General features: G+C 34.5%; 1 protein-coding gene across 4 annotated transcripts in view; it reads right to left on the bottom strand.

Moving 5' to 3' along the window:
* Positions 1-6,296: 6,296 nt before the first annotated feature.
* LOC148953651 (uncharacterized) overlaps positions 6,297-26,712 on the bottom strand; it is a 32,917-nt gene continuing 12,501 nt past the window's right edge. For all 4 annotated transcript variants that reach the window (XM_089086754.1, XM_089086755.1, XM_089086756.1 and 1 more), the window contains one exon: positions 6,297-8,080. In XM_089086754.1, the coding sequence (XP_088942880.1) occupies positions 7,368-8,080 (713 nt within the window). In that variant the 3' untranslated portion in view covers positions 6,297-7,367. The remainder of the gene's footprint in view (positions 8,081-26,712) is intronic.

Genomic DNA, 26,712 nt, shown 5'->3' with positions numbered 1-26,712 from the left:
AAAAGGCAATATGTGCCTAATACCACTGCTACTACTGCTGCTCCTTCTACTACTTCTACTATGATACTAGTACTACAAGGGCTATGAAGGGAGAAATTGAACAAAATATTGGGTATTAAAATTGGAAAATTAGTCATAATATTACGATAGCTAAATCGAAACAAACTGTATGCATGTAGGTTGTCAAAAGAGCACATCTAAAAAATGGCCAAGGTAATTAAGTTGGAAGTTTCAGGGAAGGTTTAAGGAAAAAATTGTTTGACCAAAAGGCAAATTAAAACATATTGTCAAGAGGGCATATCAGTAATATCTTATGAACGGCTTAGCGTATCAAGCTGAAGCTTCCAGGGCAAATTGTTACTACTATTACAACTATTACTACTAATGAAGCTAAGGGTATTAAGGTGAAGCTTTCAGGAAATGTTTAGGGGGATGTTGACTTACATCGAAACACACTATGAGCCTAAAGATTGTCAAAATCATTTAGCAACGATATCACAGGAAGGGCGTTGATTAAGTAGATACTTTTAGGATATGTTAAGGCGGATTTTGAACTAATCAAAAGACACTACAAGAATACTACTACTACTACAGCGATTACTACATTTATTGATCTAACAGTATTAAGGTGAATCTTCCAGGGAATGTTAAGGGGGAATTCAAAAGGGCATAGAATCAATATCTTAGGAACAGCTTAGAGTATTAAGTTAGAACTTTCAGTGCATGTCAAGAGGGATTTTGAACCAAACAAAAGGTACTGTATGCATACTACGACCACTATTTCTACTATTAAGACTATTATGGAGAAATTTTCAAGAAATTTTGAGGTTTATGTTGAATTCGATTGAATCACGCTGTGTACGGGCTCTCAAAAAGCCGTATCAGCAGTACATCAAGAACGGCTTAAAATATTGGGTTGAAACTATCAGGGCATGTTGAGAGGCATATAGAACTAATAAAAAGCACTATGTATATACTACTACTAGCGCTGGTAGTAATAATATTAACAGGGTTAACGGAAAATTCAAAGAATTATAATATAGAACTTCCAGAGACTGTTGAGGGGGCTGTTCGTCTTAATAAAAGCACATTTTCTAAATACAGGTGATCAGCAGGACGTCTCAGCAATATATCAGAAATAGCTTAAAGTATTGAGTTGAATCTATCAGGGCATGAGGAGGGGATGTTGTAGTAGACAAAAAAGGCACTATTATTGCTTGCTAGTAATACTAGTACTCACGTCACTAACACTACTCATATTTCTTACCATTACTTCTGCTACTATGAAGTAACAATGCCAATGCCAAGGGTATAAGCCAAACTTTCAGAGAGCGGTAAGGGCCATTTTGAACTGAATAGAAACACACTATGTACATGGGGGTTACCAAAGGGGTATAATAGAGAAATACCAGCGACAGCTTAGGGTTTTAATCTGAAACTCGCAGGGCTGCTAATATTACTGCCACTTCTGGTGCTAATTCTATTACTAATACTACTATTGAGCTAAATCAGAACAGCTTAAGTACATCCAGGTTGTCAGGTTATCCCGGAGGGATATCTGAAGAGTAGAGTAGGATATAGATTAGAAACTTATGTAGAAAGTTTACATTACTTTAAAGTTAAAAAAGAGAAAACATCTAAAATATATTTTGTTTTCAGTAAAGGCAAATTGTTTTCTGGTCTTGTAGGTCTTCACATTTCTTTGAAAAACTTATTTTTGGATTTTTTAAAATTGATTTCTGTTCGTTTTTAATTGGCAGTCTTTTTAATTGGTAAAAAAAATATATTGTAAATATTTTTTTTTCCTTCATGAGAATATATGTTTTGGCTTTCTATCTATATGTTGGACAGTTTTCCAGAGTATACGTCCTTTGGGAAAATCGGAAACATATAGCATCCTACGATTTAGTTTTACACCTCCTCAGGCTTCCCTGAAAGATAAAATTTAATACCCTTCCTGAAATATTGTATCTAGCCTATGTTACTTCGACAACCTGGATGAATAAATATTCTTTTGATTTAGTGCAATTGTAAGAGCAGTTGTAGCAATAGTAGTAGCCTTTAAAGTTTCTACTAAATGCCCTTAGTCGTTCGTGAGATATTCCTGAGACGTCTCATTGACAACCAGCTAACGCATAGTGCCTTTTCATTTAGTTTTAATAAATCCAAAGTTATTATATATATATATATATATATATATATATATATATATATATATATATATATATATATATATATATATATATATATACAAAATATACAAAATTCCACATACTTGCAGATAGGAGCTTGAAACTTCTACAGTAGGGTTTTCTGATACGCTGAATCCGATGGTGGGATTTTCATATAAATTTCTATGACTTTTAGGGGGTGTTTCCCCTTTTTTCAAAAATAAGGCAAATTTTCTCAGGCGCATAACTTTTAATGGCGAAGATTAAACTTGATGAAACTTGTATATTTGAAATCAGCATAAATATCTGATTTATTTGACATATCTATTGGCATCAAGATTCTGTTTTTTGGAGTTTTGGTTACTATTGAGCCGGGTCGCTCCCTTACTTACAGTTCGTTACCGCGAGACTGTATATATATATATATATATATATATATATATATATATATATATATATATATATATATATATATATATATATATATATATATATATATATATATATATATATATATATATATATATATATATATATATATATATATATATATATATATATATATATATATATATATATATATATATATATATATATATATATATATATATATATATATATATATATATATATATATATATATATATATATATATATATATATATATATATATATATTATATATATATATATATATATATATATATATATATATATATATATATATATATATACTATATATATATATATATATATATATATATATATATATCTGTATATATATGTGTATCTATATATATATATATGTATGTATATATATATATATATATATATATATATATGTATGTATATATATATATATATATATATACAGTTCGCGGTAACGAACTGTAAGTAAGGCTCAATAGTAACCCGGCTCAATAGTAACCAAAACTCCAAAAAACAGAATCTTGATGCCAATAGATATGTCAAATAAATCAGATATTTATGCTGATTTCAAATATACAAGTTTCATCAAGTTTAATCTTCGCCATTAAAAGTTATGCGCCTGAGAAAATTTGCCTTATTTTTGAAAAAAGGGGAAACACCCCCTAAAAGTCATAGAAATTTATATGAAAATCCCACCATCGGATTCAGCATATCAGAAAACCCTACTGTAGAAGTTTCAAGCTCCTATCTGCAAGTATGTGGAATTTTGTATTTTTTTGTCAGAAGAAAGATAATGGATGCGTGTTTATTTGTTTTTGTTTTTTTCCCCAGGGGTGATCGTATCGATCCAGTAGTCCTATGATATTGCAAGAGGGCTCATTTGAAGGAAAATTAAAACTTCTAGTGCCCTTTTTAAGCGACCAATAAAATTGAAGGGCAGCTTGGCCCCCTCCCACGCTCATTTTTTTCTCAAAGTCACCCAATTAAAATTTTGAGATAGCCATTTTGTTCAGCATAGCCGAAAATCTTATAAATATGTCTTTAAGGATGACTTAATCCCCCACAGTTCCCAGGGGAAGGGCTGCAAGTTATGAAATTTGCCCATTGTTTACATAGCCTATAGTATTGGTTATTGGGAAGTATACAGATATTTTCAGGAAGGATTTTTTTCTGGTGGGGGGGCGGGGCGGGGGGAGAGGGTTACTCGGGAGAATATTTCCGTGGAGGATGTTTCCTTGGGGTAAGGGACATTTCTATGAAGGGGGCACCGGATTTCCCAGCATTATTTAAAAAACGATCAGAAATTAAATAATAAAAAACAAGTTTTTTCAACTGAAAGCAATAATTAACATTAGAACTCACAGCAAATAAAAATCATTACGCATATGTGGAGGGTTACCCCCAAGTCATTACCTCAGTTTTTTCTCTCAAGTTTTTTTTTAGTGCTTTCAAAAGAGCTCTATATTCTATTTAAACGGCCTTTGTTATTTAAACAAAATTTTAACTTTAGCGTAAAAAGCGTGGTATTGACTAAGGGGAGAACCCCCTCATATACGTAAAAACATATACGTAATAAAAAAAACAATCAAACAGTTCGTGGTAACGAACTGTAAGTAAGGAGCGACCCAGCTCAATAGTAACCGAAACTCTAAAACCGGAATTGTGACACCCATAGATAAATCAATAGAATCAGATTTTTATGCTGATTTCAAATATATTAGTTTTATTAAGTTTAGTGTTACCCATCAAAAGTTAGAAAATTTGCTTTATTTTCGAAAAAAGGGGAAACAACCCCAAAAAGTCATATAACTTTAATGAAAATCACACCATCGGATTCAGCGTATCAGAAAACCCTTATGCGGAAGTTTCAAGCTCCTATCTGCAAAAATGTGGAATATTGTACTTTTTTGCCAGAAGAAAAATCACGGATGCGTGTTTATTTGTTATTATTTTTTCCCCCAGGGGTGATCGTATCGATCCAGTAGTCCTAGAATATCTTAAGAGGGCTCATTTGAACGGAAACTAAAAGTTCTAGTGCCCTTTTTAAGTGACCAAAAGAATTGGAGGGCAACTTGCCCCCCCCTCGCTCATTTTTTCCCAAAGTAACCCAATCAAAACTTTGAGATAGCCATTTTGTTCAGCATAGTCGAAAATCTAATAAATATGTCTTTGAGGATGACTTACGTCCCCCACAGTTCCCGAGGGAAGGGCTGGAAGTTATGAACTTTGCCCATTGTTTACATATAGTATTGGTTAATGGGAAGTATAAAGACGTTTCAGGAGGGATTTATTTCTGATGGGGGGGGGGGGGGTGTACGAGCAGGGCGTGACTGGAGAGGATCCTTCCACGGAGGATGTTTCCTTGGGGGAAAGGGACAATTCTATGAAGGGGGCGCCGGATTTCCCAGCATTATTTCAAAAACGATCAGAAATTAAATATATAAAAAACTAGTTTTCTCAACTGAAGGTAAGGAGCAACATTAAAACTTAACAAACAGAAATTATTACGTATATGAGGGGGTGCGCCCCCCAGTCAATACCTCGCCCTTTTCGCTAAAGTTTTTTTTAGTAGTTTCAAAAGAGCTATCTATTCTAATTACCCGGCCTTTGTGATTCAGGGGTTTGTAATTCGAACAAAATTCGAACTTTAGCGTAAAGAACAAGGTATCGACTAAGGGGCAAACTCCCTAATATAAGTAATAAAACATATGAATACAGAAGTTTGTTACGTAAGTTAATTCTTAAGTTACGTCAGAACAAAATTTCGAGATAGCCATTTAGCCAAAAAAGTAAAATTAGTATGCAAATTTCGTTTTAATTATTCATGTAGGGTGAACCAAAATCAAAACTGCATTAATTCAAAAACATTCAGAAATTAAATAAAAAAAATTAGTTTTTTAACTGAAAGTAAGGAGCGACATTATAACTTAAAACGAACAGAAATTCTTCCGTATATAAAAGGGGCTGTCCCCTCCTCAATACCTCGCTCTTTACGCTGAAGTTTGAATCTGTCACACGACTTTATGTTTTAAAACAATAAAGAACTAACAAAATTTCAGATGGAAATTATTGGCAGGGTTCTTCTATTAATTAACAAAAATTCTAGACCGCGAAAAGAATACACCTCTAAATTATACAAAATAATAGAGGAAAATGTAGAGGAAGAAAGACAGGCCCGTAGGGAGGCTGATAAAAATATTACCAAGATGTTGCAAAAACAATTCGCATACTAATGAAAACTCGTTGGGGAAATTCGCAAAGTGACGTTTTATCAGAAGTTACTTATAGGCCGTCGGATAGCCATAATAATTTGTCTAAGGATCAATCGTGAGAAAATAAAAATTACCGGACATTAGACACTTTTACGGGAAAACATGCTGCTTCGTTGACTACAGAGGGAGGTGAACCGGTCCAAAAAACAAAAGGGGAGGCTGTACAGTTTTAGCACATTATTTGTTTATTTCTCACTTATGTTTCTAATTTTTTTTTATTTAGATCTCATTACTATCGAAAGCCTATCTGATAGACATCTTTTACATTAAAATCTGAATTTTCAGCTTTTCATAATTCCTCAATGTAAAAATGGTTCTTTTAATTTCCACATAACCAACTCAAACGACGTTGTTTCATTTCCATTTTCACTGGTACTTTAAGCAGGTCTCTATAAAAACAACCTTAACTGCATTTTTTTCATCAAAATAAATAATCTTATAATTCTGACAAAATCTGAACAAAACAATCCATTCGTATGCACTATAACCACAAACAAAAACTTAACAACTCTTAAAGAAGTTCAGAAGAGATGGGACCTTCACCAACTTAAAAATAATAAAATACGAACTATCTTCACCAAAAATTGGGTCTAGACAAAAGAGTAGGAGCAACTTGTAAGAGTGAACACTAGTACAAGTTCAATACAATTGCTGATAATCCTTAGTCTATGCATAAAAAAAGATAAAAACAAGTAGACATGAGCTCAATAATTTCTATAAACATGTTCTGTTAAAGCCAATCACCACAAAACAAACCTAGAGGCACTTTAAAGCACACACAGACAGGGGCTTCCCGAGGGGGGGGGGGGTGAGGCACCCCGCAAATATTCTTGCATTCGGTAAAATTTTCACCGAAGGCGAAATTTTGGCAGAAATTTTGCAAAATAAGCTGAAATTGAGCAAAATTCTTGATTTCTGCAGAAAATTCGGTATAAATCAGGTAGCGATTCGGTAAATTTATGAAGATCCATCCCCCTCCCCCCAATAAAATGAGCCTCAGGACGTCCCTGCACTCAGGAATGTATAAAATGTCAGGGCTAATTTTGAACACATTGCTCGGCAATTTCTAGTAAAAAAAAAAATGCAGGCGTTCACTCCCTAAGGACAGTAGGAAGACCATCCTTCTAAAAGGAAAAACCCTACTGAAAATACTGGCACCTAAATAAAAAGAACAGCACAGTAATAATTTTATACGGTACTGCGATTCTTAGCCTTGGAATCCTAGAAATAACATTTTTGGTAGAAAAGCTATGCTACTAGACTTGTTTCTTTAACTTCATTCAAAACCATGGTACTAACTTGTTTCTTTCAGTCTCAGAAAAATTGGAATCATCGAGTTACCTGAAATTATGCTAAACGGCTCGACAAAGTTCTTTTATGGTTCCATGTTTTACCAAAAATAAAATGATACAGCTCATTAGAGATGAGTGGTGGGTAAAATAAAGTAGATGTTTGGAGTGTGGAGAATACTCTTGTCAATTCTCCTCTTCTTTTTTCTATCTTGTTGAAGATTCTTGATTATTAGCTGAAGAATTTACCAATTCAAAAAAGGGATGAGAAATATATGAGTTTAGATAGTCTTCTTCGCTATGACTTGGATCATCTGTCCAAGAAGATCTTGGAAGAGATTGAGAATCTGCAGGATTATCAACTTGTTGAACCATTGTTCTGCTGTTGTTTAAAAACAACTCCAGAGATTCACTTGCTTTTATGCGTTTCCGTATTGAGTTAAAATCCTTAATCCAATGAATTTGTTGATTGGAGTTTGACTCTGTTGAACTTAGAACTTTGTCAAAAATTTTTGAATAGATATTGCTTGGGATTCTACTAGCACTATTTGATTGTAACGAAAATGGAATGATTATTTTTGAAGAGTTAAGCTTATCGGGGATTATTGGTAATTTAGCTTCCAGCTCAGAAGATGTCTGTTCATTACCTAAATTTTCCTTTGGAACTGGAAACTCATGTTCTTGCAATGGGATCTTTGTATAAAAATCGTCTGTAGTTTCATGCTCCCTACTAAAATTAGATTTGAGAATTTTTTTCAGTTCCTGTTGCTTTTCTTTTGTAAGCTTGACCTTTATTGGTGGTAAAGAAGAGGTTCTTTCTGCATAAGTATCATACAATTGAGATATGGCTATAGATGGTGCTACGGTGGCTGCTTCTATTGCTTCACCTCTGACTACGGGACCAGATTTTTGTTTTGCCTCTGAAAAAAAAAAGAGTCACAATCTATATCTACTACCAGTGCTTTGGTGTGCTTAGACGTATTTTGAATTTTTGACGTCCCGATAAAGCCTAATAGTTGAAACTTCATATCAACTACATTATTCAAAAAGATTTATTTAAAAAAACTTTTTCCATAAAACACGTTTTTCAGCGAAAAGTAAGGAACTCCGATATACCTAAAATGAGCGAAAATAAAGTCAAATAATCTTTCAAGCGTAAAACAACCACAAACCCTCATCAATATATAAATAAATATTTTTTTATTTTTTATTCACAAATGGGTCACACACAAAAAAACAACACAACATTGAAATCTCCATATAATACTAACACAAAAAACCTAAACATTAGCTCTTTCCATCAAAATAGGTCCCAACGCCTATTAGCTTGTTTGACACGCCCCCATCCCCAAAAAGGACACTTCAGCTACTAATACACTTCCTCAAAAAAAAAACTCTGACTCCTCTTCCCCTCCCCCACCCCTACTAAATTTAAACCAACAATTATGAAAATAATATATTTATGGAGAACTTAAAGGAATCCCAAACTCAAACTCTATAATTCATCATGCTTCCTTACACATATCGACACTCACTTTAATCAACACACCAATCAATTTCTCTTTTAACACCTACAAGCATATACTCACTCCCAAATCAGTCACTCTATACATGTTTACCATACTGGTTAGAGCAAATACTTTGCAAAGAAGCACGGAATTCTTCAAGAGCCTTCTTACCTTTTACTTCCACCGTGAGCCTGTTCCAGACTTCACGGCCAATATACCCAATAGAAAACTGAGATCCGATAGGAATCGGAACCGGCGTTTTAACAAATTTATAATTACCAGTTTCATAACTATATCCCCTTTCTTTATATAATTCCAAAAAACATGCAGGTAACAAATTAGAAAAATATTATGCATAAACAAATTTACATAAAATTGAAACAAACCAAAATATGGCAAAATTTTTTACTGGTGATGCCCAGATCTTACCGAATTCTGGGACAAATCAGTGGTCAAAACTCTTACAGCTTCATTTTGTAACACAAGGAGTGGATATTAATGGCTAGTGGATGTTGAAGACCAAACCGTAACACAGCACAACAAATATGGATGGATAAGAGAAAAATATATCATTCTAATAACCTTTTGAAGGGAAAAATTCTTTAGCTTCCGGAGAATTCCAACAGTTTTGGCTAATTTAGTACTTATAAAAGCAATATGATCTTTAAAAATTAACCATTCATCTACCACGACACCAAGATATTTTACAATACTTGTCTGTTTTATACGTCTATTTTTTAACTCAATTTGTTCAATCAATGTATAGTAATTTGAAATTATGTCATATAACATAAGCATTGAGTTATTCTGATTAACAACTTACATCAACCTTTCGATTATCACCATTCTTTGTTTCATGTCATTTTTTAAATCCGCTTCTGTTTTCGCAATCATTGTAAACTGATTGTCATCAGCAAAACTTAAAAGTATTGCTCACAATAGGCCATCATTGCACCTTGGCGTTGACAGTTGTTTGAGACATCCATTTAGATCAATAATGTATACAAAAAATAACAGGGGACCCAACACAGACCCCTGTGGCACACCGCACTTTACTACCATCTCTTCTAAGAGGACTGTGTTCAGCCGTACTGTTTGCATTCTTCCTTCAAGAAATGAAGCTGTTCATTTCAAACTTTTAAAACGGATTCCAGTATTTTCAAGCTTAACCAATAAAGTCTAATGAACAACACAATTAAAAGCCTTCATAATATCCAGAAAATTGAAATCACCTTTAAACCTGAATCTAGGCACTCGTTAACAAATGTAGTAAAAAATAATAAAGCATGCTCTGTAGACTTATTTTTTCTAAAACCAAATTAACTAGAGGGTAACAACTTCTTTTTTCAAAATATTCCATCAATCGTCTATAAACCAATTTCTCAAAAATACGAGAAATCACTTCAGTTCATATCCTCCTTATCACCTCCTTTATAAAAAGGAATAGCCAACACACTTTTCAAGCAATTAGGGTAGGCTACATTCCAAATTCAAAACATTGATTTAAAAGTAAAACAGATGAGAAGATATAATTGGGTAAATTTTTAGAAATATTTGAAACGTATAAAGTCCATTCCAGCAGCCAATTTTTTCATAATTTTCAAAGTATCCTCAAGTTCATGCGATCTCACTAGTTGAAGATAAATCGTTATGTCACTTGCTTCAGGATATAAATTCTGATATGTACTATCACCATTTATACACTCCACAGATGTCGATATTTTTAGCCCTACTTCTGAAAAGTTGGTACACAAGTTGTTAACCACACCACTGTCCGACTCCCATGGCGCATTACTAGGAATTATTGATTCACTATTTGGGCTTATTACCGACTTAATCAGTTGCCAACTTTTAGCCGGGCTTCCTTCATAATCTTTAAATTTCTTTTGATTGTAATCCATTTTCATTTCTTTAAAGACTTTTTAACTTTCTATTAAATTCTTTACAATATTTTTTATCAGATGCTGAACCTTGAGTCACGCACCTTTTATAAATCATTGGCCTTTTTTCCATTAAGGCTAGAAATGGTTTTGTAATCCAATGTTTGATAACTTATATCTTTGCTTTGATCTCTTTAAACTCCAAACACTCTTGAAATAGTAATTTTACTTTTTCATACCAATTACCAAATTTGGTATCAATGTCTGTACTACCCTGAAGAAAATCGGAATCTGCGCTGTCAAGCTTCCGCTTACACTTCAAAAGCACATTTCCATCTATAAAAGGTACCATTGACACACTTTTGTTCTTCGTCTTAGAACCAATTATTCCAGGTAAAGATCTCGCAACCCCAAACTGGTCAAATAAACTAATAATAACTACTGTAGGGCGCAAATAATTAATATTTACAAAAATATTATCAATTTTAGACTCCAAAGTTTTTGTCACTTCGTGTGGATGTGTTAATTGCAGGATAAAAACCAAAACTTAATATTATGTTACTAAAATGTCTTACCTTACTATTTTCATCAACCATATTTAAATGAATATTTAAATCTCCACAAACAAAACATGGCATTCTTGAACGTGGCAACTTTCCCAAAAATTAATCTATTAGTTCGGTAAACTCCTCGACATTACCTGAAGGTGACCTCTAAATCACTACAACCATAGACTTATTATTTGCATTACTTACATCAAGAACCATAGACTGGAATTTCATTTTATAATTAGCTACAAAATCCGACCTAGATTGCACACCAAATCCACTTTTTGCACATACAGCTAAACCACTACGTTGGCGTAGTGCCCAATTTTGCATATACAGATAACCTTCTATTTCGAATAAAGCAGAATTATAATCCCAAAACCAAGTTTCTGTTAGCACCAGGATATTCGGCTCAGTTTTAAAACATAGCTCATCAAGGAATTTATATGATATGTTTTTCCCTTCACGGTTCATGTTACAGAATTTCATTGTCTCTCATATTTTTCCAATCACTCATCTCGCACAAAAAAGCAAACCAGGAATCCACACATCCAACGTTCTCACTTACATCAAAATCCCGATGATGTGATTTTGATGATGACATCAAAATCTATCAATCCACACACATCAAGTGGACTCCTTTCTATTTCTCTTAATTTACTAATTAAATTAACCATTATAAAAACCGAATATAGGCACAAATATGGGCAAGAGAAGGTCAAAGGACGAGTAGAAAACCCCAACTTCCCCAAATAACTTCTACATCTTACAACATCCGAGGAAGTATAACTATCTTTATAAAATAAACATAAAAAATAAAAATGAAACAAAACTAATAAAAAAACCGGTAGATATGCATACTCATATCAACTCCCAAATAAAAAAATGCAGATTTAACAGAAAGAACCGGTGATACCACGGGTGGTATCCATTATTCAATACCTCTCTCCATTAAATATTTTCTTTTCAACGACAGTTCTTTTCTAATTTGGCGCACCTCTCTATCAATATCATCACTAGTTTTCCAAACTGCAACTCCTTTCCTCTTAATTTTTTGCATTTTTCATTATTTCATGCCCTATTGATCCTTATAATCTGTAACATTGATCTTGATAAAATTAATCGCTTCTTCTATCACCAAAAATTGTGGAATATCCTTCACTTTCATTTCCAATACCTCATTCAGCACTCTTTTAATGATATTTTTGCTTACGACGATAGATCAGTATATCACATAGATCAGTATCAGTATAGATCGGTATACCACATTCCAAAACAACCTTCCACACGCGTGCATCTTTCCCCAAATTCACGAACAGTTATCTATATATTTTGCAAATCTGTCTTCGCACAATATAGGGACTCTTTAATTTCTTCTAGTCTGATTGTAAAGTTACCACAACTCCAGAATATTTTCTGCAACTGTTTTCTCACATTCTTGTCGTAAACTTTTGTTAATCGAATTCAGAATAGAATCTTCCGGCGTGAGATTTTTAACCCCTGTTAGTTTTAGGGGTTGACGTTAGACTTTCCTTGGATTTATCAACACTCTCATTCCCACCATCAGTTCTTATCATTTCTCTTTCTCCCCATTCTCTTGGACAATTACGGCAAATAAAATTCCAAAAGAAGGCAATCTCAAATCAATATATGCCACTGGGTTCAAAAGTGCTTTATATTTTCCTTAGTTACTGTGACATCATCATGGACTGGTTATTATCTATCCGTTCATTTCATTGGCCACTAATAGCCCACTGCATTAACAATGCTAACAGAATGATTGCATTACCACAATCTTCAAAATACAGGTAGAGTTTTTCAAGGTATTTCATTACTTGTTTAATCAGATGTTAGCGTAATAAATTTAATTCTATGCAAAATTAAATTGGCTCCATGCCTAGGCTTATCACAAGTAAACAGGTAATTCGTGAAATGTACTTTTTTATTTAAGATGTTAACCGGCCAAAGACTGAATGAGAACTAAAAACGAAAAGAAATTAAAATAAATAATCGAGTCAAACTCAAAACAAACAAAAATTAACAAGAGTACGGTTATCCACCCCCATGACTTCTCAAGACCAGAACACAGTTTACACTTTATAGAAAAAAAAACAGCAGCAACATCAAATGGCCATGGTCAGTTTAATGTACATATGCTGATACTTAATCATTATAGTTTTAATATTTTTTTTATTTATTAAAATCAAAAAAGTAAAAACAGTTGAAATGTGTTTTGTTTTCAGTAAAGTGCAACTTATGATCTAGTCTTGAGAAGCCATAAGGGTTGTCAGCCCTACATATGTTAATTATTGTTCGTTTTGTGTTTGACTCGTAAATTTTTATTGTAATTTCTGTTCGTTTTGGGTTTCATTTATTTATTGACGGTGATTTGTGATAGTTTGCGCTTGGAAGATTATTTGACTCTATTTCTACTCCTTTTTGGTTTAATAGAGCTCTTATTTTTCTCGGAAAAACTTGTTTCGAGGATAAAGTTTTTTAAATTAATTTATGTTCATTTTTATGTCATAGTCATCTCCAAAGCCCCACCTCACTCATATCAGGTGGGGTGGGGGGGGGGAGTAAATTGCCCACCGATCATAATGACTTGAAAAGAGCGCTACAACTTATTTCCAACAAAATCAACCCCCTCCACAGTTTATACAACCCTCTTTTCTATAAGAACCTTATACGCTCCCGGGGCATAACTTACAACCCATGCCCTGAGGGCTTTGGGGGAGGCTGTCAAACTCAAAGACATAATTATTGGATCTTTAAATCACGCTCGACGAAATAGTTCTCAAAATTTTGATTGGATCTGCCTGGGGAAATAATGGGCGTGAGGGAAAGAGCAATTGCCCTCTAATCCTTTCGACTATTAAAAAGGGCACTAGAACTTGTAATTTCCAATCGAATGAACCCCTTTCAAAGTTTCTACGTGAATTCCATCTATAAGTGCCATGGTCTAAAAGAGAAAAAAAATCATTGTGTCAGCATCAAGACTGTATTCAGGGGGAAGGGGGTTATGGGTTTGGACCCCCTGAAATTTTTGTCCGACTCGTCAAAATGAAACAAAAATGGGTAAAAAAAAATTGTTTATGCGTTTTCTGAGGTTTTCATTTTTGTGTAAACCTCCCCCCCCCTCCCGAAAAAAATTCCTGTGTAAAACATCCCCCCCCCCAAAAAAAAAACCTGGATACAGCCCTGGTCAACATCGGTCTTTACTTAGGCAGCGCTATTGTGCTGCCTATGATACTAGTCAAAAGATGGAATATTGAGATATTATATCTGACTATAGGTAATAGTCAGTGTTTCCATTCTAGGGATTTCCCCCTATAATGGGGATTTTTGAGGTCTTTTAGGGGCAAACTTTTTTGTTTAGGGATTTTAACAAGTCTTCTGGATTTTTTAATGAATTTCTAGGATTTCGGCCTTAGAAGATCCTCTTCCAACCCAAAAAAGAAAATCGACGGAAATAATTTTTTAGCCTTTTTTCCAGAAAGGTTATAGTCTGAACGCGCCGTAAAGTGAGTTAAGGATCTTTTGCACAGTCAATTCGGAGGTTCCTTATGTTTGAATGATTGCCTCTGATGAATGGAGCGTTGGAGCGACCAGAACACAGTTTACACTTTATAGAAAAAAAAACAACAGCAACATCAAATGGCCATGGTCAGTTTAATGTACATATGCTGATACTTAATAATTATAGTTTTAATATTTTTTTTATTTATTAAAATCAAAAAAGTAAAAACAGTTGAAATGTGTTTTGTTTTCAGTAAAGTGCAACTTATGATCTAGTCTTGAGAAGCCATAAGGGTTGTCAGCCCTACATATGTTAATTATTGTTCGTTTTGTGTTTGACTCGTAAATTTTTATTGTAATTTCTGTTCGTTTTGGGTTTCATTTATTTATTGACGGTGATTTGTGATAGTTTGCGCTTGGAAGATTATTTGACTCTATTTCTACTCCTTTTTGGTTTAATAGAGCTCTTTACTTTTCTCGGAAAAACTTGTTTCGAGGATAAAGTTTTTTAAATTAATTTATGTTCATTTTTATGTCATAGTCATCTCCAAAGCCCCACCTCACTCATATCAGGTGGGGTGGGGGGGGGGGAATAAATTGCCCACCGATCATAATGACTTGAAAAGAGCGCTACAACTTATTTCCAACAAAATCAACCCCCTCCACAGTTTATACAACCCTCTTTTCTATAAGAACCTTATACGCTCCCGGGGCATAACTTACAACCCATGCCCTGAGGGCTTTGGGGGAGGCTGTCAAACTCAAAGACATAATTATTGGATCTTTAAATCACGCTCGACGAAATAGTTCTCAAAATTTTGATTGGATCTGCCTGGGGAAATAATGGGCGTGAGGGAAAGAGCAGTTGCCCTCTAATCCTTTCGACTATTAAAAAGTGCACTAAAACTTGCAATTTCTAATCGAATGAACCCCTTTCAAAGTTTCTACGTGAATTCCATCTATAAGTGCCATGGTCTAAAAGAGAAAAAAAATCATTGTGTCAGCATCAAGACTGTATTCAGGGGGAAGGGGGTTATGGGTTTGGACCCCCTGAAATTTTTGTCCGACTCGTCAAAATGAAACAAAAATGGGTAAAAAAAAATTGTTTATGCGTTTTCTGAGGTTTTCATTTTTGTGTAAACCTCCCCCCCCCCTCCCGAAAAAAATTCCTGTGTAAAACATCCCCCCCCCCCAAAAAAAAAACCTGGATACAGCCCTGGTCAACATCGGTCTTTACTTAGGCAGCGCTATTGTGCTGCCTATGATACTAGTCAAAAGATGGAATATTGAGATATTATATCTGACTATAGGTAATAGTCAGTGTTTCCATTCTAGGGGTTTCCCCCCTATAATGGGGATTTTTGAGGTCTTTTAGGGGCAAATTTTTTTGTTTAGGGATTTGGAGATTTTAACAAGTCTTCTGGATTTTTTAATGAATTTCTAGGGTTTCAGCCCTAGAAGATCCTCTTCCAACCCAAAAAAGAAAATAGACGGAAATAATTTTTTAGCCTTTTTTCTAGAAAGGTGAAAGTCTGAACGCGCCATAAAGTGAGTTAAGGATCTTTTGCACAGTCAATTCGGAGGTTCCTTATGTTTGAATGTTTGCCTCTGATGAATGGAGCGTTCTAGAAGACGACGATAACAACTAAATTGGCTTAGAAGTCAAAAGAAGAGGGGTGAATGAAACCTGGTATATGTGCAAATTATGGACCCCTGCAGTCAAAGGTGCAGAGGTATTGTTAAGTATAACCAGGATATACATTAAGAAAATAGTTTTTTATATTCTGCTTCTACTGGACTGTCCTCTGTATCTCTAGAGCACATTAGACTGAATAATGTATAGTAATAAATGAGATGTTTTTGTCAGATAATCATTTTCTGCACCTTCACCGAAAACTTGGTTAGTTATCCAGATAATAGCAATTTGTGTGATATTTTCATTAAAACTTCTCTGCCTTTTCCTGTTTCCACAGCGTCCCTGCCTCATGCTGATTCTCGATATTTGAACTGCGATCAAAAGCTGCTGCTACCCTATGACACCAAAAATTGAATAAATTTGGGATACAAGGTGATCTGTCACCTTTTACTGACATTTCACACATTTTGTTCTTTCAGTGGTATCATGACTTTCTTGTCAATAAGGAATGTTTTCATTTGCAAGATGGTTATTTTAAGGTGATTGAAAGCCAGTTGATACTCATTGATATCCCCTTGTCTTATGTGCTACATATCTGTAAAGTTGTTATGAAATTAGGTTACAGTACTTTGATTAAAAAAATTAACTTGATAAATGACAAAATGGAACAACTACTATGTATAAAAAATCTATCTAAATTGACAGGCTCTTTTGTTTCTTAGAGGTTCGTAGTTACAAGAGGCAAAACAATTTCCCTTGAATTTCAAAAGTTCTGCCAAGTTGACATGTATAAGATTCTGGAGTTTGTGTGGACACGATGGCTTTCAGTCAAAGCTGCTGTGGGCAGGATTTCGAAACAATTGAATGCTCTTAGTGCCTATTGCAAACTTCTACTAGTTGATTATCCAATAGAGCTCAATGAGCTTGTATACAGAAATCTGAACCTAATCATGAACATGTCTGAATTTGTTTCCTTTGCATTGGGATTTCTTCTGAATGCAATGTAGCTTTTCAAGTTGACAAACCACCATTTTATCGCCTAAAACTAGAGACTGAATGTCTTTTCAAGGAATTGTCTTTGAGCTTTATAAAGTAGGACTATGTGAAGTCAACAAATGCATTTCAACTTAATGAGAATGGCCCAAGTTTTTACCTTCCCCTCGAAAGTATTATCTGGATCCAAATGGGCAGAACTCCCTCTTGGGGCTAAAATCAGATCCTGGTGTACCCCAAGACGCAGTTGAAAAGATCCTCAGAGCCGCACAATCTTCTTACATCGAAGCTGTACAGGAGATTCAAACTGAATTTCGTTTCGATTTTGACATTTATAAATATGCAGAAATGGTTGACCCTGTATCAGCTCATTTACTACGGCCTCGTTCTCTCCAACCCTTCATTCGAAATTAGGGGAAATTATCATGGGATGGAAAAAAAATCGAACACGAGCGGATGAAGCAAAGTCTTATCAATATTTAAAATATTGAAAATTATGGATGAGTTTATCTACTTGTGTTTGTCTGTTTTTTTTTTCGAAGAAAAACTCTTCCAGATCCGAACTATACGAAAACCTAAAATTGGCGGTAATATTTGTGCTTTCTCTTCCTTTCTCCAACGTTGTCGTCGAAAGCTTTTTTAATGCAGTGAAAATCATAAAGACCGATAGACGGAACAAGATTATTACGAAAACATTACGTGGGATTCTTAAGACAAAACATAGTATGAAGCGGGCCCAATAAAGTACCCCAGGGATTTTTGGAGATATTTTACTGCTCAACATGAAAATAGTCAAGGTTTCAGCTCCCATCAGAAAAGAGGAAGAAGGTATTGAATCTGATTCTGACTAAAAGCTGATTTTTATCGTTTTTCTATTGTCAATATAACCGTATTCTCAGGAATTGATGCATTTTTCACATCAATGTGTCAAGCAGTGTGGCCTTATAACCCAAATTACCAAAAATAACCGTTTAAAATAAATATTTATTTATATTCACTACCATATCTACTGAGCTGCTGACGCAACAAATTAAGCCCTCTGATTGGTCATGCGTAGCAGAAAAGGAATTGAATCTATTTCTGTTACTTAATCTATTTCGTCTTACTACACGCTACTACACGAATGTGAACAATGCCTAAGTATTTTTTATATTTTATCTTTTCTATATTACTCAAAGCATATTTTCAGTCACCTTTTGACAGATCCGTCGACAGAAAATTTTTTTTTCATATTTTTTTTTTGAACTTAATCACGACTCGATATAAAAAAAGTCAAAACATGTTTAAAAAAAAATAATGCTTTAAAAAGCGACTGATTGGATATCATTCATGCCAATCCATCGTACCAATTCAAATAAAACTAGGGTGTTGTAAAAATACTAATAGAGACGAAAAAAAAAATGGCAGAGAAAAACAAATAAATGAAATATATTTATATGGCCTAGAATCTATAATCTGGCACCGAAATCTATAAACAAAACCAAACTTAACTAATAAATAAATAAATAAAAAGTATTGTTTTAAACCTCAAAAGAAGATATTTTGGTAGAAGTAAAAAGTCTTGAATTGTAAAATAAGTCGTCTTTTACAAATGTTATCAAAAGTCAGCATAACGAGGCTTTACTAAAGACTTGGAAAGAAGTCAGAAAATGGGGAAACCTATAGGGATTTCGGTATTGAAAATCGGGATTTCTAGGGATATTCCACTAACCTCTTAGGGATTTCAAAAGATTTGAAGTGGAAACACTGGTAATAGTGTATGATCGGTAGCACATATCCGATGAAGTTGGTTTGGTAGAACTTTCTAGTAAAGCAAGCAGGATCTGTTTTTTTTTTTTTTTTATTCTCAAGGTGGACAAATGGAGATTTTGCCGTACCGTGCTACACTGTCAATACTGTAAATATTACAATTATTGTTTAGAGGCAAAGTTGAATGTATTTGAAGGGGAAACAATAGTACCGGTTTGTACTTATTACATATAGGTTATTTATTAGAAGTGCTGGTTTTAACAACTCAAAATTTATTTTTACTACTTTTGAAAAATGCATATTTTTATTGATAAAACAAAGCTTCGCCTTCTCAAATATAGCCTTAAGCGCAGTAAAAAGGTAGTTGATAAGTTTATTCAAGTTTACAGGGTAACATTTATGAAACAAATATTTACCTAGTATAATTATCAAACATTTCACAACAACAAACTGTGAGGAGTGACTTGGATTAATAGTAACCGCAACTCAAATTTTATGTTACCCATCAAAAGCTACAAGCCTTAAAAAATTTGCCTGATTTTGAAAATCAGATACCTCCAAAAAGTCAAAGGCTCTTAATTAAATTCAAACCATCAGATTCGGCATAAGCAGAGAACCTTGCAGTAGGAGTTTTCAGGCTCCAATCTGTAAAAAAAATATATAGCCTATATAATTCTTATTTTTTGTCACAACAAACATCACGGATGCATTTTTTTTTCAGCAGGGGTGATGATATCAGACCAATGGTCATAGAAGATCACGAGAGGGCTCATTCCAACTGAAATTAAAAGTTCTAGTGTGCTTTTTAAGAAACCAAAATTATTGTTTGTCAACCGGTCCCCCTTCCACGCCCTTTTTTCCCGATTGAACGATTGAAATTTGAGAAAGACATAATGTTCAGCATAGTTGAAAAGTTCAACAACTATGCTCTGGTGATGATATGATCTCCCATAGGCCCAGAAGAAAGGGCAAATGAAATTTTACCTATTTCATATATGTAGAGGTTATTGTGAAATATACAAGAACATTTCAAGGGGGATTTATAGGGGGAGCCATTTTCTAACAGGAGAATTTTTTGTTGGGAGAGCAGTTTCTTGGGGATTTTTCCAAGGAAAATTCTACAAGGGGGGGGGACTTACCAGAATTCACATAAGGAATTCGTCTTATTTGTTTCACTTTCTCTTTGGCGACCCCATTTTACATATGAAAATGTTCCGTGAGAACTGTCCAGGCGAAATTTTCTGCAGAGTTGGAATTGTCTGGGTGAGTTTTCCCAGGGAAAATAATTGAATGAGATAATTTCATGCGAGGGATAACTTGCCATTTTGGGTGTGGAGGTTTCCAGAAAAAAAATTTGAAGAGAGAGGCATGGTTTGAAAAAGAATCAGAGATTAATAAAAAAAAAAAACTAAACGAAAGTGAGGAGAATCTTCAAGGGGGAATGGTCGGCATGAGATTTTTCTGGGAGAAGTTTCAGTGAGGATGATATTGCCCAGAGCGATATTTATTTACGTGGCAGAAATTTTTCATTGAGGAATTTTTCGTGTTGGAAAGGTTTCCACAGAGGAGGGAGGCAGAATTTCCAGTATTATTTGAAAAACAATCACAAATTAACAAGAACTAATTTTTACATCTGAAATTAAAGAAGAACATTAAGACTTAAAACGAACAAAGATTTTTCCATATATGAAGGGGACTACCCCCGCCTAAATCCCTCAGTTTTGATGTTAAAGTTTGACTTTTTGTCCCAATTCCTTAAGAACGAATCCAGAAAGACGAAGTCCCTTTAATCACAATAAGAAGTTTGGTTAAATTACTAAAAAACTTTAGCGTAAAAAATGAGGGGTTGAAAAGGGGACAGTTACCTAACGTGCAATTTCTGTTCATTTTAAGTTTTAATACTACTCATTATTTTCAGTTGAAGAAACTTGTTTTTTTAATTTAATAATATAAAACACATCAATGTACCTACTGTCTAATCAGAAATAATAAATTTGGAGCATTTTTTATTTTAATTTAAAGCTCCTTTTAGGAATGAACGGATGCAAATGCAAATGAAATATAAAATGTATACAAATAAATATATGAAGCTGTCGCTGCAACATAAGTATAGGCTAAAGTAACAAAAATAGAACGGTGCTCTATTTGAACTTTATGAGTAAGAAAAATAGGACGGTGCTCTATTTGAACTTTATTAGTGATATTCCCCTTTTTAACATTAATGCCCAAAAATGAAGCATCCTACACCCTGTTGTCCGTCAATTATGACTATCTACAATGCCAATTAAGACGGGCTTTTAGATATTAGAAAGATTTTTATTTCCCTCTTTCACTGGCTCTGAGTCGCTTAAGAGCTATATATAAATTTTAAGACAGATGTAAGCACAGCTAAGATTATGCCAACTTTACCTGGCAGCAATTAATGTTAGTTTTGGTAGCTTAAAGCTAATCACCTTCATTTAAAAAGTGCTTCAACACAGTAATGATGTACGACTTTTATTGCTACTGAGTAAACGAAACAAAGTTGTCATAATGTCATTGGACCTGTATGCTAAAGAATATTCCATGAATTTAAGAAAATTTGTTGTCTGTGTCTTAAAAAAAAAACAGCGAAATCGTTGCCTCCCTTCATTTAGTGAATTGGTGACCCTGGAAATTCTTAAAATTACTAACGCAGGGGAGGAGCTACTTAGTATACCTACCTAGATGGACAACAAATAACCGTCAAAGCCTCATCTAAGCTCACTACATCGCTCTATCATCTAAATCCAGAAATGAACCCTTAAAGCAAAATATGCAAGAGGCAAAAGGCTACTAAAAATGTGTAACAATGCTTGAAAAAACACTCGGGTATCATAATTTACATAATTCCAAACATTGAATTAGTTCTTCTTTCCGAAAGTTTTCACTGTAATTTGCTCTTTAGCTTGTTTTTCCACCCCTCAAGGCACTGGACCCCTCTAGCCCACTATATCCGACTCTCGTTTCTAGGATGATAAATATTGTTGATTCCGAATATTGGGGCACACTGGCTTACAACACTGTAAAATTGATCTATTTCTGTCTACAATCCAAAAATTTGCCAAAAGAACATAATTGCACAGCTTATTTTCTAAACCTCGAAAGTTGAAAAAGAAATATGACTAACTAAATATAGTTTAGATACGATTAACTTTGTTTGAGATACTTTACTAAGCGCTAAGATAAATATAGCACAAGTTAAGAGTATCTAATACCAGAAAACAGCCAATTGATCAAACGCAAGAGTAGCCTATGTATAGGTGAGGACTTTGTCTTGACGCTACGTATCGGCGGAACCCTTACGAGGCCAGTTTTCCGACTTGAGTCTTACACTTTTATTTACATTCACCAAATTGATAATTTTAATTCCTCATCAGACACTAAGACAAAATGTACAGAAAAGGAGAAGAAGTAAGTAACGAGTAACAATATTTTGCACAACTGTAACAGGAAAGAGATAACTGATGAATGATATTACTCGTTGCTAACTTCTTTATCGTTATTAGTTTAACTGTATCGTTATTTTGTAAATATTTTTTTTTAACTGTAACAGGAAAAAGATAACTGATAAATAGTGTTACTCGTTACTGACTTTTTTTATCGTTATTTTGTTTAACTGTATCGTTATTTTGTTAATATTTTGCTTAACTGGAACCGGAAAGAGATAATCGATGAATAATATTATTCGTTACTTATTTCTTTATCGTTATTTTGTTTAAGTGTATCGTTTTAGGTAATATTTTGTTCCACTGTAACAGGAAAAAGATAACTGATGAATAGTATTACTCGTTATTGACTTTTTTATGGTTATTTTGTTTAACTGTATCGTTATTTTGTTAATATTTTGCATAACTGTTACAGGGAAAACATAACTGAAGAATGATATTACTCGTTACTAACTTCTTTATCGTTATTTTGTTTAATTGTATCATTTGTTTAAATGTATTTTGTTAATATTTTGTTTTCAAAAGTAGACTTATTGATATGGACTAATTGCTTTGTTTGGATTTAATATTACGGTAGCAACAATAGATCGTCCTATTATTTTGCGTGGCGTTCGAATCACTTTGGATTAGCTGATTAAGGATGCCAGAGTATTGTGGTGAATAACAAAACTGGTTCCGCGAACCACCGGACCAGCCATCAATTGCTGATTAGCCATGCTGTCGTGGGCCTGCCCAGTGAAAGTTAAGTTGATTTTTCTTCTTTTTTTTTGGTTTTTCTCGTAGTAGCGAAGTAATGTCAAAATTCCAACAGTTCCAGCTTGCGTTAGCAAATTTCAAAAAATTCCCGCTGTGGCCCGTAAGAATTATCCAAGTTTCAAAGGATAAAAAAGGAATCTTCAACTACCTAGTTTTTGCGTATGGAGATCACACAGAGTCGCGCCTAACGGAGAATAGTCTCATCTCGTTTGAGGACAATTACTGCGAAGCATCTACAAAAACTGATAAAAATGTTGGAAGTGCGTTTAAAGACGTTAACCTGGACATTTATAAGACGGCTTCCAAAACTTTCGTTTCGCTGAAAGCAGTTTCTTCTGAACCATCTACCGCGGATTTGCTAGCTAAAATAGTCGCAACTGAGGAAGATATCGCTAACACAAAATAATCATTGATGAGCGCGATTACTAAGCAAGTTAAAGATAAATGCGGAAACGACCGAACTCTGAAAACTTCTGTTGAGACTATCGTGAGTGAAATATCCTCGTCAGTGTCGCTTGAGTTTAATCCGAAGCTAGAGCAATTGTTGGTATCAGTAAAGAATATCAAACGACTGATTGAAAATTTAGAGAACCTAATTGCAAAATTAGAAGTGAAAATTGATGATTATGAGCAAGAAAAACAGCTTGGAACTCTAGTTTTTCACGGTATTAAGCAGCAGCCGGGTGTTGACTTGAATTCGACCATTCTGAATATAGCCTCGCAAAAGCTGAGGCTTTCCGGTATCTCTGATTGTGATTTTGCTATGGTCTACAGGTCGAAATTGAATAATCCCAGGTCGGCAAACGATAAAGTTGCACCAGTGTTCGTGAGATTTTCTACCTGTGAGACGGCGCGTAAAGTGTTTGCGAGTAAATCAAAATTGGCTGGTTCGAAAATCATTTTGTCTGAGTCTCTAACCAAGCGCCGTCGTGATATCCTGAGTACCGCGAGAGACAAGTTTGGCGTGAAAAATGTATGGTCAGATCGTGGCCAGGTTCTCGCACTGCTTCCGGGTGAGCGAGCTGCTCGTCGAATAAACTCGCTTTCAGATTGCGTTTAGTTTGTTATCTATGAGTAGTTTGGTAGTGTTTATCTCGTTAAGATGTTCTATATTGCTCTTTATTTATATTTTTATTTTGTTGGTTAATTTTTGATTTCTTATGAGCATAAATATCGTCCCGTTTGAGCGCGGAAAAGGGATGAATTATAGGATTCTTTTTTGCGTAAGTTGATATGAATAGTAGTTTACGTGGAAAATTGAGTGATTTGCAAAATAATCCATTTAATGTTGATGTTTATTTTTTGACGGATATTGGAAATGATGGGTCGCAAATTAGTTTTCGTCCATCTCTTGATAGTAAATATCGCCAGTTATCAGCTTTGGAGGAGTTAGACCGGTCTGGATTTCATGCATGTACATAGAATTGTCATTTAACGTCTTCTTACCATGAGATTTTTGATTTTATTTCCCGATCTAATAATTTACATATAATGGCATTATGTGAAACATTTTTGGGTTATGATACCCTTCTCTCGTCCTTTAACTTTCCAGGTTATGAACTGATTGCTCGAAGTCGATCATCAATGGGACGTGGAGGCCTGGCTTTCATTGTCCGACAGGATTTGAATTGGAAAATTAGAAAGGATTTGGACATTTGGAGGGATGGTAAGATAGAAACCTTTAGTATAGAAATTCAGTTTGAAAATCGAGCTCGTATCTTTACTGTTGTATATAAGCCACCAAGTGCATCATTTGAAGAGTTTACTGAAGGATTTGAATGTATTGCTGCAAAGGTAAATAGATCTAGTCAAGAGTTTATATGTATGGGAGACTTTAATTTTGATTTGTTAAATATGCGTGGACCAAATTTGGATTTTTTGAGCCTGATGATGTCAAATGATTTATACCCGACCATGAGCATTCCAACGAGAATCAAGGATCATTGGGAAACGCTCATCGAAAATGTGTTTGTGTCTAAGTAAAGCGTGCTGCTCTGTTGTTATAAGCCCAGCCTCCGACCATCTTGCGGTTGTATTGCATTTGAATTCTGAAGTGAAGAAAAATAACAGAAAGAATAAAATACCAATGCGTGAACTGAAGCCAGTTAATCTGAAAAAATTTGAAGAACAAATTAGTGTTATTAACTGGGAAACAGTACTGAATGAAGATTATCCGTCGGAAGCATTTGAAAAGTTTAACCAAATAGTGTCGAATATTTATGATAGCACGTGTCTGCTTAAAGCAACAAACCCCAGAAAGAATAAACCGAGAAACCCGTGGCGTGATCATGAGCTGCTTAATCTGTTTAATATGAGGAATCAGGCGTGTGAGGAGCAGCTGAATCATCCGCAGAATAATGAGCTCCATGTGATGTATAAAGACCTAAGGAATAGGGCAAATGCCCTAAGAAGGAAAAAAAGAAGGCATATTTTACAAATGTATTTGAAAAAAGTAAAGGTAACCCCAAAGCAACATGGCAAGTTGTGAATGATGTTCTAAAAGGTCCTATGAAGCCATCGGAGCCAAAAATTGTGCTAAATAATAGGACCTTGGAAGAAACTTTGGAAATCTGCGATGCATTTGGACAATATTGTTCTGAAATTGGCTACAAGATTCAATAAGAACCAAGGAGCTCCCATGTTTTCGAATCGAGCAGTTTTGTGGATAAGTGAGGAGGAAGTATTGTAATGAATTTCCAGCCTTGTATTGAAAAAGAGGTACGCATGAGTGTTAGCAAGATTAAGTCAAACTGTGCAGGAGTTGATGGAATGAGCCTTAGAACGCTCAAGTCGGTTCTGGTTTATTTGCTTCCTGTCCTTGTATACCTTATCAATATTTCTATGGAAAAGAGGATATTTCCGAATACACTTAAACTAGGTTTAGTAGTACTATTGCACAAAGGCGGAGTCAAAACTGACATATCGTATTGAAGATCAATATCAATTCTTCTGATTTGTTAAAAAATTTATGAAAAGATTGTACTTCACCGGCATTACGAGTATCATATCTGATGAAAATTGGTGTTTTACACGAGGGTCAATTTGGCTTCCGGAAAGAAGATTTGACGATGGAAGTAGTCCAATGTCTGCTGGAAAATATTCACTCGGTACTCGAGAAGGATTAAAAGGATTTATTTGCGTGCATTTTTTTTAGTAATGCGTTCCACCCTACCTGGTTTAAGAAATTATTTTTCATGGGTGGTTATTTAGACCTTAAGGGTAGGGTTTTAATTGTTGTTAATCACACTTTATTTAAATGATTCTACGAATGGCTTTGAGTAACAATTCTCCTCAGCCGCTTCCCATAAAGTGTGGTATTCCACAGGACTCAGTTCTTGGTCCTCTCCTGTACCTGATATTCGTAGACACAATGAGATTCTACATTCCCGGGGCTTCAGTTACTTCGTTTGCTGACGACACGGCTTTAGTGATTGCAGCAAAGTCACTGCAAGAGCTCTTGTTCAAGGCGAATAAGGCGCTTGATGGCCCACATGAA

The sequence above is a fragment of the Artemia sp. Qi Xiang Cuo genome, chromosome 3 (genome assembly GCF_049724085.1).
Source record: "Artemia sp. Qi Xiang Cuo chromosome 3, ASM4972408v1, whole genome shotgun sequence".
In the NCBI taxonomy this organism is placed as follows: domain Eukaryota; kingdom Metazoa; phylum Arthropoda; class Branchiopoda; order Anostraca; family Artemiidae; genus Artemia; species Artemia sp. Qi Xiang Cuo.
The sequence above is the reverse complement of the archived record's forward strand: the minus strand, read 5'-3'. Positions and strand labels throughout refer to the sequence as shown.